Raw genomic sequence first — 11,499 nt, 5'->3', positions numbered from 1 at the left:
AGAGGAGAGAGGAAAGGAGAGAGGAGAGAGGAAAGGAGAGAGGACAGGAGAGAGGAGAGAGGAAAGGAGAGAGAAGAGAGGAAAGGAGAGAGTGAAGGAGAGAGGAGAGAGGAAAGGAGAGGAGAGAGGAAAGGAGAGAGTGAAGGAGAGAGGAGAGAGGAAAGGAGAGAGGAGAGAGGAAAGGAGAGAGGAGAGAGGAAAGGAGAGAGGACAGGAGAAAGGAGAGGAGAGAGGAAAGGAGAGAGGAGAGAGGAAAGGAGAGAGGAGAGAGGAAAGGAGAGAGTGAAGGAGAGAGGAGAGAGGAAAGGAGAGAGGACAGGAGAGAGGAGAGAGGAAAGGAGAGAGTGAAGGAGAGAGGAAAGGAGAGAGTGAAGGAGAGAGGAAAGGAGAGAGTGAAGGAGAGAGGAAAGGAGAGAGGAGAGAGGAAATGAGAGAGTGAAGGAGAGGGGAGGAGAGAGGAGAGAGTGAAGGAGAGAGGAGAGAGGAAAGGAGAGAGGAGAGAGGAAATGAGAGAGTGAAGGAGAGGGGAGAGAGGAAAGGAGAGAGGAGAGAGGAAAGGAGAGAGTGAAGGAGAGAGGAAAGGAGAGAGGAGAGAGGAGAGAGGAAATGAGAGAGTGAAGGAGAGAGGAGAGAGGAAAGGAGACAGGAGAGAGGAGAGGAAAGAGTGAAGGAGAGGGGAGAGAGGAAAGGAGAGAGGAGAGAGGAAAGGAGAGAGTGAAGGAGAGAGGAAAGGAGAGAGGAGAGAGGAGAGGAAATGAGAGAGTGAAGGAGAGAGGAGAGAGGAGAGAGGAAAGGAGAGAGGAGAGAGGAAAGGAGAGAGGAGACGAGAGGAAAGAGTGAGGGAGGTCTGTGGAGTTGTGCTGCCTCCTGCTGGAGGACAGATGTACTGCAGGAAGAGGAAATACTCAGTTACTAGTAAAGGTCCTGAATTCAAAAGTACAAATATAAATAGATCTATCTATATGTCTGTCTATATATATATATAGATAGATATAGATATAGATATATATCTATCTATATATAGATAGATATAGATAAATCTATTTACTCCTCTTCGTCTACGACCCTCTATTCACAAAGAGACTCATTACGACCACGAAGAGACAAAAGCGTTTCTCTGGAACTTCAAATGTTTAAAAAAGCTCCACCTTGACGTTCATGACATGAGCTTCACATCACTTCGTTCTTGTGGAACAGAGACACCGGTTTGAACGAGACACATTACTGCAACACGACTCTTCTAATACTCGGATCACTTCAAGTGGAAACAAGAAATCTGAGAAAGTACAGAAACTTCTCTAGACGATTAAGTTGTTTCTGTTAAATGTTCGTAACATTTAGACTTTATTTTGTTCATTTCAACTTAAAATAAGAACCATTTATTTTAATCCTCAGAAACTAAAATCATGAGCATTTCTTTATCACCTTGTTTCTTTTCTTAAAATATATTTAAAAGCTGTTTTCTGGAGACTGAAGTGAAATCTACAAATTCCACATTTTGCCCGACGCACAATTCAAAACCTAAAGATGTTAAAACATGAAACAAGCACATCATCACCTGTGAGGAGCTAAATCATGTTTGACATGTCTGCATTAAAAGTGCCGATCGATCAAGATCTTCCTCTCACTCCTCACCCGATTCCTTCAGCTCTACTTGCAGCGTAACGTGATTTATTAACATCGAGTTCCAGTGAAATCGGATTAAAATGAGCAGAAACAAATAGAAACGGAGCCGACAGCAAATCATCAAAGTTTATTTCCTGCACATTTAAAAGCAAATAAAAAGTATTAGCACGTTTCTCTGAATGACAGCCCCGTTTATTTTAGAAAGAGACTTAAGCTCCGCCCCCTGGAGACTCAGGTGTGTTCTGCAGCTTTAAGAGTCCGACACGCAGCTACAGGTGGATCCGCTCAGACACGAGGCTTTAAAAAAGGACTAAACTCTAGAACCGAGTCCTAGCGAGTCGGTGTCGCCCCCTAGTGGTGAAATAAACAACAGTGCACAAACAGTGCACAAACAACCCCCCCCCCCCCCCAACAACAACAATCTGTCACTCAAATAAATTAGCTCAGTAAGTTCTGCTCTCATCCATCAGACAGTATTTACACCAGTGCTTCGGCCAGTTTTCACAATTCAAAGAAAACAAAAAAGACTCAAATTGTCGCTCTGATTTTGAACGCTCACTTCCTGCTTCCTGCTCAGGGACTAAAAGGTCTTTAGATTCACACTTCAATTCAAATTGCTTGTTTTGCCCGTCCACAACAAAGATGATCATAGAAGCTCCTGAAGCTCCTGAAGTGACTCGACCCCGCGACACATCTGTGAGGACGTTCTGACCAGACGGGGACATGAGTGAAGAGACAGCAGAATAACTGAGATCACAACAAGTCAACGTGTCTCCTTCACTCACGAGAGCTGAACGTATTATTACGTTCTAAAGTCAAAGATCTGATCGGAACAGAAGAGGGAACGGAGACATTTCACATGTTTCGGCTCATTGTTCTTTGACTTAATTGATTTTCTACTTAGTTTAGTTGCAGCTCTACACCAGAGAGGGACGTAAACAAACAACGATCACATGATCAGCTTCAACAAACTAAAGATCATCTTAAAGAACAACCAACAATCTTTAGAGAAAAATGTGCCGTTTGAACCCAAAACAGGACGAACCGTTTCAGTGTGTGTGTGTGTGTGTGTGTGTGTGTGTGTGTGTGTGCATCAGTTTAAGCTTTAAGTAGAGAGCCAGCCGTTGCTGTGCTTGGCACTGGTTAAAGTTTTTCAGTAGAGAGGACAGAGAGTGGCCCTCCTCCTCCTCCTCCTCCTCCTTCAGTATGGTTTCACCACCGTGTGTTCATGGCGCCCGTCACTCGTCGGAGCCGGCTGAGCGTTTCTGGTTCCTCTTGCGAGGAGATCTTCTTGGAGACGCTTTGTCTGAGAGAGAAAGCAGAAACCGCTGAGTAAGACAAACACAGATGCCTCAGAGTCAACGCTTCACCACAACATAGGGCTGCACGATTATGGCCAAAATCACCGTCGCGATTATTCGGATCAATATTGCGATGACGATTATTCATTGATGTTCGGGGCGGCGTCTTTTTGTTGCACTGTCACGTTTGGATGGGCAGGAGCACTGCTTCCATGCGTCTCCGTGTGTGTGCGGCGCGGCTCGAGCGCTCTGTGCATGTGATTTGTTCTTGGTTGGCATCACTTGCTCTGGGTCCGGGGAACTTCCGGGCGGTGGGTGGTGATCCTTTGGGGGGCTGGCTCCTCGTGTTTTATTTGGCTTTGGCCCGTGGCCGTCTGCGCCGTCACTGCCTCTCTACTTCTGCCAGAGTCTGCAGGGTGCGCGCATGGCGCCTCCCATCTCGTCGCCCCCCGGTGGTCGGCTGACTGTTGGTTGAGGAAGCGCTTGATTTGATGTGTAGCAGAGCACGCATTGTAAACGTCAATATCGCAGACGATCATGCTCATTTAATCGTGGCAGCCAAAATCGTGATTAAAATTCGATTAATTGTGCAGCCCTACCACAACATTCAATAATGAAACACTTTCAAAGCATCTGTTCCTCTAAGAAGCTCCATTTGCAAAAGTGAGAAACAACATCAGCACTGCATTCACACACACACACACACACACACACACACACACACACACACACACACACACACACACACACACACACACACACACACACACACACACACACACACACACACCTCACCTCTGCACTGAAGAGGTAAACATGACAGCGAGGAAGGAGGAGAGAGGAAACAGAGAGTGAGTGACCTCATGCACAGTGAGGTTAAAGGTGAAACAGGAAGAGGAACAAACAGCTGATTCTGTGAGGAGAGAAACACATCAACGAGAAAAGAGGAAGAATGGTTCTTCATCGTCAAGAGGAATTATCACACCGCCAGCTCAGCTATAAATTATGAACTTCTTCTAATCAAAATACTGTGAAGATAGTAGAGTGAGAGAGAGGAGGCGTGAGAGGGGAGGAGAGAGAGGAGGAGAGTGTAGAGGAGGACATAGAGTGTGTGAGGAGTGAACAGAGGAGTGCGTTGGAGTGAACTGGAGTGACCAGAGTGACCTACTGATCTGGTTGAGTGTCTCCTGAGGGATCCAGCTGAGGTCGACATCGTTGTAACTTGAAGTTCCCATCTCCACCTTTGCAGCTGGACGTCTCCTCTGAGAACAGGTAGAAATAATAATTCATCATTTAGTCTACAGAACGACACCGGTCATCATAACCAGAAGCTGTAAATAAACGACGCTATCGTTTCATTGATTTTCATCTTTCCGACGGCCCTTGAACTCATCATATGCAACAAACACTTCCCTCAGAAAGAAAAATCATTTTATTCTTCATGTTCTCATTACAAATGTCTCCTCTAATAAAGAGTTCACTTTAACCAGTGTGTAGAAACATTAAATATGACGTCATGATTGATTCATCTGAGACCAACAGCTTGAGCTTCAGAGTTATTTAAGAAGGTGAATATTTTGTATTTTTCACAGATAAATGATCATTTCACTGTTGACTGATTTTCCACAAACACACGGTCCAGTGTTTGTTTGTTTGCGTTTTAAATATTCGTACCTTTCTGGACTCCATCAGCTGGTGAAGACCGACGACTACCAGCAGCCCGAGGCCAGACAGGAAGACGTACAAGAAGATCCTGAGAGACGGAGACGAGGAATAAACAACGGCAGAGACGCAGAACAATTAAATAAATACGATGCAATCGCTTACGTCTCTCCGTCCAGTCCGTCCTCTCGCTCGGTGACGGTGACCGTCTGGTTGAACACGGCGTCCTGGAAAACGTTTCCCTACACAAAGAAGAGGAGACAACAAATACAGATTAGAACTCCACAACAGACATGTTTCATCAACTCTAAAGGAATAAATGATGCTGTGAACGGGTTCAAACGAGACTGTAAGCTCCGCCCTGCAGAGCCGTTCAGACGTGAAGATGAGAAACAGTTCACAGATTCACATGTCGGAGGACTGAGCCGGTGCTTCTTACGTTATAGCTAGAGATAATGCACAATAATAAGCTAGAAGCTGGTGCTTCTTACGTTTCCGTCCTTGTAGTTGAGGTTGATGACGAGTCCGAACGGCCGCCCCCCCATCGGCTCCGCTGGGATGAAGGAGTACTCAAAGGTGGCCTGTTTGGAGGCCGGGACCACGATGCCGAGCTGGAGGGCCGTGAAGTTCTGGATGTAGAACTGGTAATCCTGAGAGGAGGAGTTACAGTTAGAGAGGAGGAGGGGAGAAAGAAGGAGAACGGTAGAAAGGCATCATCATGTAACTGAAGTGAACCTCCGTTGGTTACCCGTTAGCGGTGCTGCTAACGTTGCTAGCTCTCCTCCTGTTGCTTTAAACACTGGTTGGTTGTCCTGAGAGGTTAAAGGTCGTGGTTGGAGGAGGACCTACCTGTGGGTAACGGAAGGAGGCGTCCAGAGACTCAACTACGAAGTTCTCTGCTCCTTTGTTGGAGAAACCGAGGAGGAACTTCACGATCTCGTTGGCAGGGAAGTCTGAAGAAGAAGATGAAGAAGGTGGTGGAGAAGGAGGAGAAGAAGATGGAGATAAAGAAGAAGGAGATTACACGTCTGAAATATTGTGTTTTCTTGACTGACGTCTAGTTTCACCAGAGCTGTGGTCAAAGATGATCTTAAACTTCATTAACAAAGTTGGAATTAAATTGAAATTGTGGGGCGGCATCATCTCCTTTCAAGGTCCAGTGTTTCCTTTACTTCAGGAGATAAGAAAGGAAGCACTGAGGCACCTTTCCTCTGCATTTAGAGGATTCGACCAGCTCGTATACTTCTCTTCAGAGGAAAAGAGTTCTTACCGTCTCCTTTGACGAAGAGGATGGTGGTGTCAGCGTTGGGAGAAGCCTTCACTTCTCCGACCAACGCTTCCTCTTCTTCTTCTTCTTTTTCCTCCGTCTACAAACAAACACACGTTTAACTACAACAGGAGCTTTATGTGAAGTTATGTCCTCACTCGTTCACACCGTGAACGCAGAAAATAACAAAAAATGTTCATATTAACTACATAATCCACGTGTTTAATCACATTAAATCCTTCCAGCGTAACAACCGATGAATAATGTTTAACAAGAGACAGAATCATCCTAATGATGAGATTATTTTTTTATCTCACCAGCTCTACGTTCTCGTCGTCTTCCACTTCGGCCTCGTCGTCCGTCACGTCATCCACGGCCTCAGCCTCCTCATCCTCTGTCAGGTCCTGGGCGCTCGCCATCGGCCCTGATGGAGCATTGTTCAAAATGAAATAAACCACTCAGCATCAACACATAAAGGAACACTTCATCCTTCAGTTTATCACAAACATTCATCATCAACACATGAAGGAACGCTTCATCCTTCAGTTTATCACAGACATTCAGCATCAACACATGAAGGAACACTTCATCCTTCAGTTTATCGCAAACATTCAACATCAAGACATAAGGAACACTTCATCCTTCAGTTTATCACAGACATTCATCATCAACACATAAAGGAACACTTCATCCTTCAGTTTATCAAACATTAAACATAAACACTTGATCCTTCAGTTTATCACAAATGTGTACAGTAAAAAGTACAATAACTATCTCTGAGATGTAAGACAGTAAAGAGTACAATATTTGCCTCTGAGATGACTCAGTGACAGCAAACAGCGCTACTTAGCTCCGAGGCTAACAGCTAACAGAGTTAGATAGCTCCAAGGCTAACAGCTAACAGGCTAAGGACACGTCAGTCTAAGCAGGCAGGTAAACAGCATGCATTTGCACACGGTGTATTATAAACGTCAACTATTACACATTAAAAATAAGAAAGCGCTTCATTTAAATAAGTTATAAACTCCACGGAAGAGTGAAAAAGCACCTCGTTTTTATATATCCAGTTACTTTGAGCTAACGTTAGCACATGTCAACGGCTTTCCGTTAGCCGAGCTAGCTAAAACTAGCATGTTGAAGCCCATTAGCTAATTAAACACAGTTCAACCACCGCGAGCCGCCATATTTAAGACTTACCTTTAATGAGGAGGGTCGCCGGGAAGGCTAACAGCGCGAGCAGCAGCAGTTTAGGGAGACACTTCATCATTTTTGAAGCCGAAATCAGTGCGTTTTCTCAGTCAGTGTGTAGAGGGACAGCCAGGCTGTGTGAGAGCCGCTTCCGGTACTATTATTATAAGGACGCATGCGCAAAAGATACGGACCAGTAGGTGTTGTGGTGAAATCTGTTACCCGTTCAAATTGTCCCTCTCTTAACCCGGTCCTCAGCGACTTTGGTTACGTTGTGGTTAAGCCTCGTTAAGTTAACTAGTTGGGGTCAAACTAAGACTAGTTTGAAGTTTAGCATTGATTTTAAGAGGAACATTAAGAGGACTCTGTGTTCAGGTTACATTTCGGTGGAAATCCAAATCTATGGGGGAACTGATTTCGACGAAACACCGGAAGTATAGGCCGGCCGGAAATCAATCAGAATAAAACTATTCTTTTCATGACTGCTGCTAAAATTACCCACTTTTAAACAAAAACAATTCTAAAATTTGACTTTGTAATCTAAAAAGAATGAATATAACTTAAAAAGGCATATTAACTGTTTCAGATGTAAAAAAGAGAAAAGGAAGTTCCTGGACCAAATTTCTAAATAAAAGAGTGAAACCAACTAGTTGACAGGTTCTTTATTGTATACAAATAATACCAGTTATCAAAATGATTTCTAACGGTTTTTCTATATCTCTATATGTTCGTAAACACAATAAAAAGGCATTGTTTTCTAGTAACATATTGGGTTGAAACCACTTGTGTTGGGCACATATGACTTTCATTCTAGCTCTTAAAAGTCTATAATGTATTTTATTCCTCAAGTAATTCCACAGTTAATGCCTAAATATAGTTAGCACATAGTAATTGTAATATGTAACATAAATTAATATGTGTACACATTCTGATCAACAGTATCTAAGATGAGAAGAACCAAACTTGACTTGAATTATCTTTTTATTTCTACCACATGAAACACATTGTAATTATCATATGGCAAACAAAACACAACTGAGAACGAGTGATACGTCATTTCAAATAATATGTAAATAATATATGTATATAATATATATATAATATGTTGATAAAATTAGCTTATATACAGCTTTAAGTAGCAACTAGCTTATATACAGTTTAATTAACAGCTAGCTTATATACAGCTTAATCAGCAGCTAGCTTATATATACAGTTTAATTAATCACTAGCATATTTGTAGTTTTAAATAACCATTAGCTTATGCAGCTCTATTAACCACTTATACAGTGCTCACAACACAGCAAGGCCAGAGAGAAGCAGGTGAAAGGTTACTTATTTAACTGCGTCACAAGGAACAGGCAGCCATCTTTAAATAGATAAGACACTCAGATTCAAGCGAGGGACTACGCCCAGCTGAGCCCGGCTTCTTCACACACTCATTCTCTAGGTCTGCTTGCATCCATCACCTCACTCACACTGATGGAAACCAACGCCTACTGGGAGGGGCCAAGGTGGATGGACATTCACGGCCTCCATCCAGGCGCCATAACGTACAAACGTGCCACGCCTGCATCTTTGACTTTGACCAATGTGTATCAAGGGGTGGACCCCCTATATTAAGTTTCACGCTGATGTGTTGAAGCGTGTCTCATGGTGAATCTCTGCGAAGTTCATCCATTAGCACCCAAGCTTGTTTTTGATAGCTGGGCTGAATAACTTTGTTGATAAATAAATCTATTGCTTTGATTTAACTATACGCCTCTGAGAGCTTCTGTTTCATTCTTAAACCTGCTCTAAGTGTGAAAGACAGCTACAACATTTTTTCACAACAAAGTGGTGACCCCGACGTGATTTATATGATACGGAGCTTCGGGTTGGAATGTTAACAGACCTCTCTATTTGTGATTCCAGATAACGGCGCATCTCTCCCCTGAGGCTGGGAACCGATAATTGCCATCGGAGCGAGCTTGCAGTTCGGGAGACAGTCTGATAGTGCCGGCACATCTCAAGGTGAGCAGAAGCCTATTTAACTGAATTCTGCGTATTGTATTATAGTCATAAAACTAAATTAAATCCGACTGTCCGAACTGTAAGTATTGCGTAGTCATAAAAGTATTGTAAAGAGTAATCACACAGCAGCAGGGTTGTTCAGCCCAGCATTTGGGGTTTTTGTACATATGTGTGAATGAGTCCAGCAGAAGACGTTAGATAAAAGGCGAAAAATGACGTTTTCTGTGGCAGCGTAGAGTGAAGTAATGTGAGCCGTGTCACGCGCCTCTTCTGTCGCGGTCACGCGCCTCGCATGAAGCGCTCAAATTCCTGCCACAAATAAAGCGTAATCTTTAACGTAATTATAGGACGTCTTGGGCTACGAAGAAATTGTATAACATGACGGGGATATATGTATATGTTATTGATGTCATTGGTAAATTGTATTGAGAGAATTGACCGTGAAATAATACCGTATCAAGACATCGAGTGTGTTACGTGTGGTGTAAAAACCAAGTTAACTCTGCTTAGAGTAACTCTTAGAAAGTTTCTGCACGGGAGCACAAGTTTTAAGTTAACCGATGTATCGTTGGTAGCGGACGAAGAGAAAAATTACCTTATTGAGATCATCAAATCTCCGGATACTAGATTTGTGTGTGGCGTTTAGTGAAAAACCATGATAACTCTGCTTAGAGTATCCTCGACGGAGTTTCTGGGCGAGAGCACAAAATTTACGATAATTGATGTGTCGTTGATAACGGACGTTGTGTAATAAAGTAACCAAAAGCGAAAAGGACCCGCAGAGTCCTAGGTTACTTAAAAGTGTATTAAATTGTGTTGTTTGATGTATTGCGTTGGTGGTGTGGTTGGTAGCACCGCGGACTTCCACGCGGAAGGGCCGTGATCGCGGCCCAGCCAAAGCAGATATTGTATTTGTGTTTTATGATACGCAGCGGTCGCTGTGATGCATTAATATAGCGCTGTTTTCTTTGATATGTGTACGATAGGGAAAGAATCCTTTATAATTTGACTGATTGTTTGCTAAAAGAGCAGTTTTTCATTTGTATCGTGGTCAAGAGGTCAGCGGTACACAGTCTGTTTGCTGAGTTTGAGGAAAAAGACAAATTGCTGTTAAAGTGCGCTGCTGATAAAAGTGTGTCTAAAGAGAAAAAAAAGAGCTGTTCAGCTCATCCGAGGGCTGCGCTTGTGACTGATTTATATTTAAAGAGATGGCAGCGTGTATGTTCTAATTTGTGTTCATTGTTTCACTGCATTTGTAAAGATATTAATTTCCTTTTAGACCGTAATTGTGAATTGTGCGCATTTCAGATTTGGTTTTAATTTGTGTTTATCATTTGACTGTGTTTGTTTGCTGAGAAGCAGTTTGCTTAGTGTAAAAAAAAGGAGCTGTACATCTCATCTAAGGTCCGCGCTTGTGACTGATTTATGCTTAAAGAGACGGCAGCGTGTGACTTTGATTATTTAGTATGAATGCGAGTGACTATTTGCTGAGCTGTACGTTTTCACTTTTGTTCATCATTTAACAGCGTTTGTAAAACTCTTCACTTCATTCTGAGACCGTGTTGTGACGGCAGAGTATTGATTCAAGTTTGTTTGAATGAGTGGAACTATTTGGAGCATACATGAGCGAGCTGACAGCTGAGCCGCTGAGGAGTACGTTTTAATTTTTGTTTATTTGTTTGACTGTATTTGTAAAGATATTCCTTTACCGTATTTGTGATCTGTGCGCATTTAAAAATGGCAGTGTGTTGCAATTTTGTTTGAATGAAAGTGATTGTTTGAAGCGTGTATATGAGAGAAGGAGTGCTGAAAGCTGTGAAAAAGTTCGTGCGTTCCTTTAGAGATACAGGCAGTTGAGATCTTGAATTGTGGTTGGAATGTTCGTGCGTTGTTTCAAAGTTTGGTCAGTTGAGCAGAAAAAACACACATTATACACAAGCGTTGCACTCACACACACACATAAATCACTAGAATATGCTGAGAGAGAGCTGAGGGTTAATCTAAGTGTTGGTTTTATTGGAATAGTTATAGAGACTACAGATACAGTGGAAATTGTGTTTCATAGGCCCCGTTAGTGAAGTTAAGAAAAGGGAAACATTGCAGGCATACTTTCAGCCAGACAGACGCTAAAATTAGGAATGTCCAAGGTTTACAGCTGAAACAAAGCATCCATTCATTTAGTCAGACAAACGGTGAGAATATTAGGGAGGGTATGCCTTCCTGATAAAAACACAGCTGCGGCCTTGATTTGAACAAGGACAGAGAGCGGAAGACATTTAAAAAGGTGGGGGCTAGGTTCACACTGTCTGCTTAAAAAAAAAAAAATTAGTTACAGCCATTGCCTGAGTAATTAAAACATAGCATTTCACACCTAGCAGGGGTATATAGGGAGATTTGTAAATAATATATATTCATACACTGTTAAATAATATGCGTTATACTTGT

The 11,499-nt window shown here is 42.7% G+C and overlaps 1 protein-coding gene across 2 annotated transcripts; it reads right to left on the bottom strand.

Annotated features, from left to right (window-relative positions):
* Positions 1-1,738: 1,738 nt before the first annotated feature.
* On the bottom strand, positions 1,739-7,193 carry ssr1 (signal sequence receptor, alpha). Of its 2 annotated transcripts, none has more exons than XM_079292257.1 (9): positions 7,054-7,193; positions 6,174-6,280; positions 5,860-5,956; positions 5,439-5,542; positions 5,081-5,239; positions 4,755-4,831; positions 4,602-4,680; positions 4,083-4,189; positions 1,739-2,926 (listed from the first exon to the last, which is right to left on the bottom strand). In XM_079292257.1, exons 1-9 carry the CDS (start codon positions 7,121-7,123, stop codon positions 2,839-2,841), a joined length of 888 nt encoding a protein of 295 aa, XP_079148383.1. In that variant the 5' UTR covers positions 7,124-7,193; the 3' UTR covers positions 1,739-2,838. The 2 variants fall into 2 exon arrangements, with proteins under 2 accessions (XP_079148383.1, XP_079148384.1); XM_079292258.1 differs by having other exon boundaries at positions 1,739-2,932; positions 4,096-4,189.
* Between the last annotated feature and the right edge of the window lie 4,306 nt (positions 7,194-11,499).

Source organism: Melanostigma gelatinosum, assembly GCF_949748355.1.
Source record: "Melanostigma gelatinosum genome assembly, chromosome: 20".
Classification (NCBI taxonomy): Eukaryota; Metazoa; Chordata; class Actinopteri; order Perciformes; family Zoarcidae; genus Melanostigma; species Melanostigma gelatinosum.
This window is presented reverse-complemented; position numbering and strand designations above follow the sequence as displayed.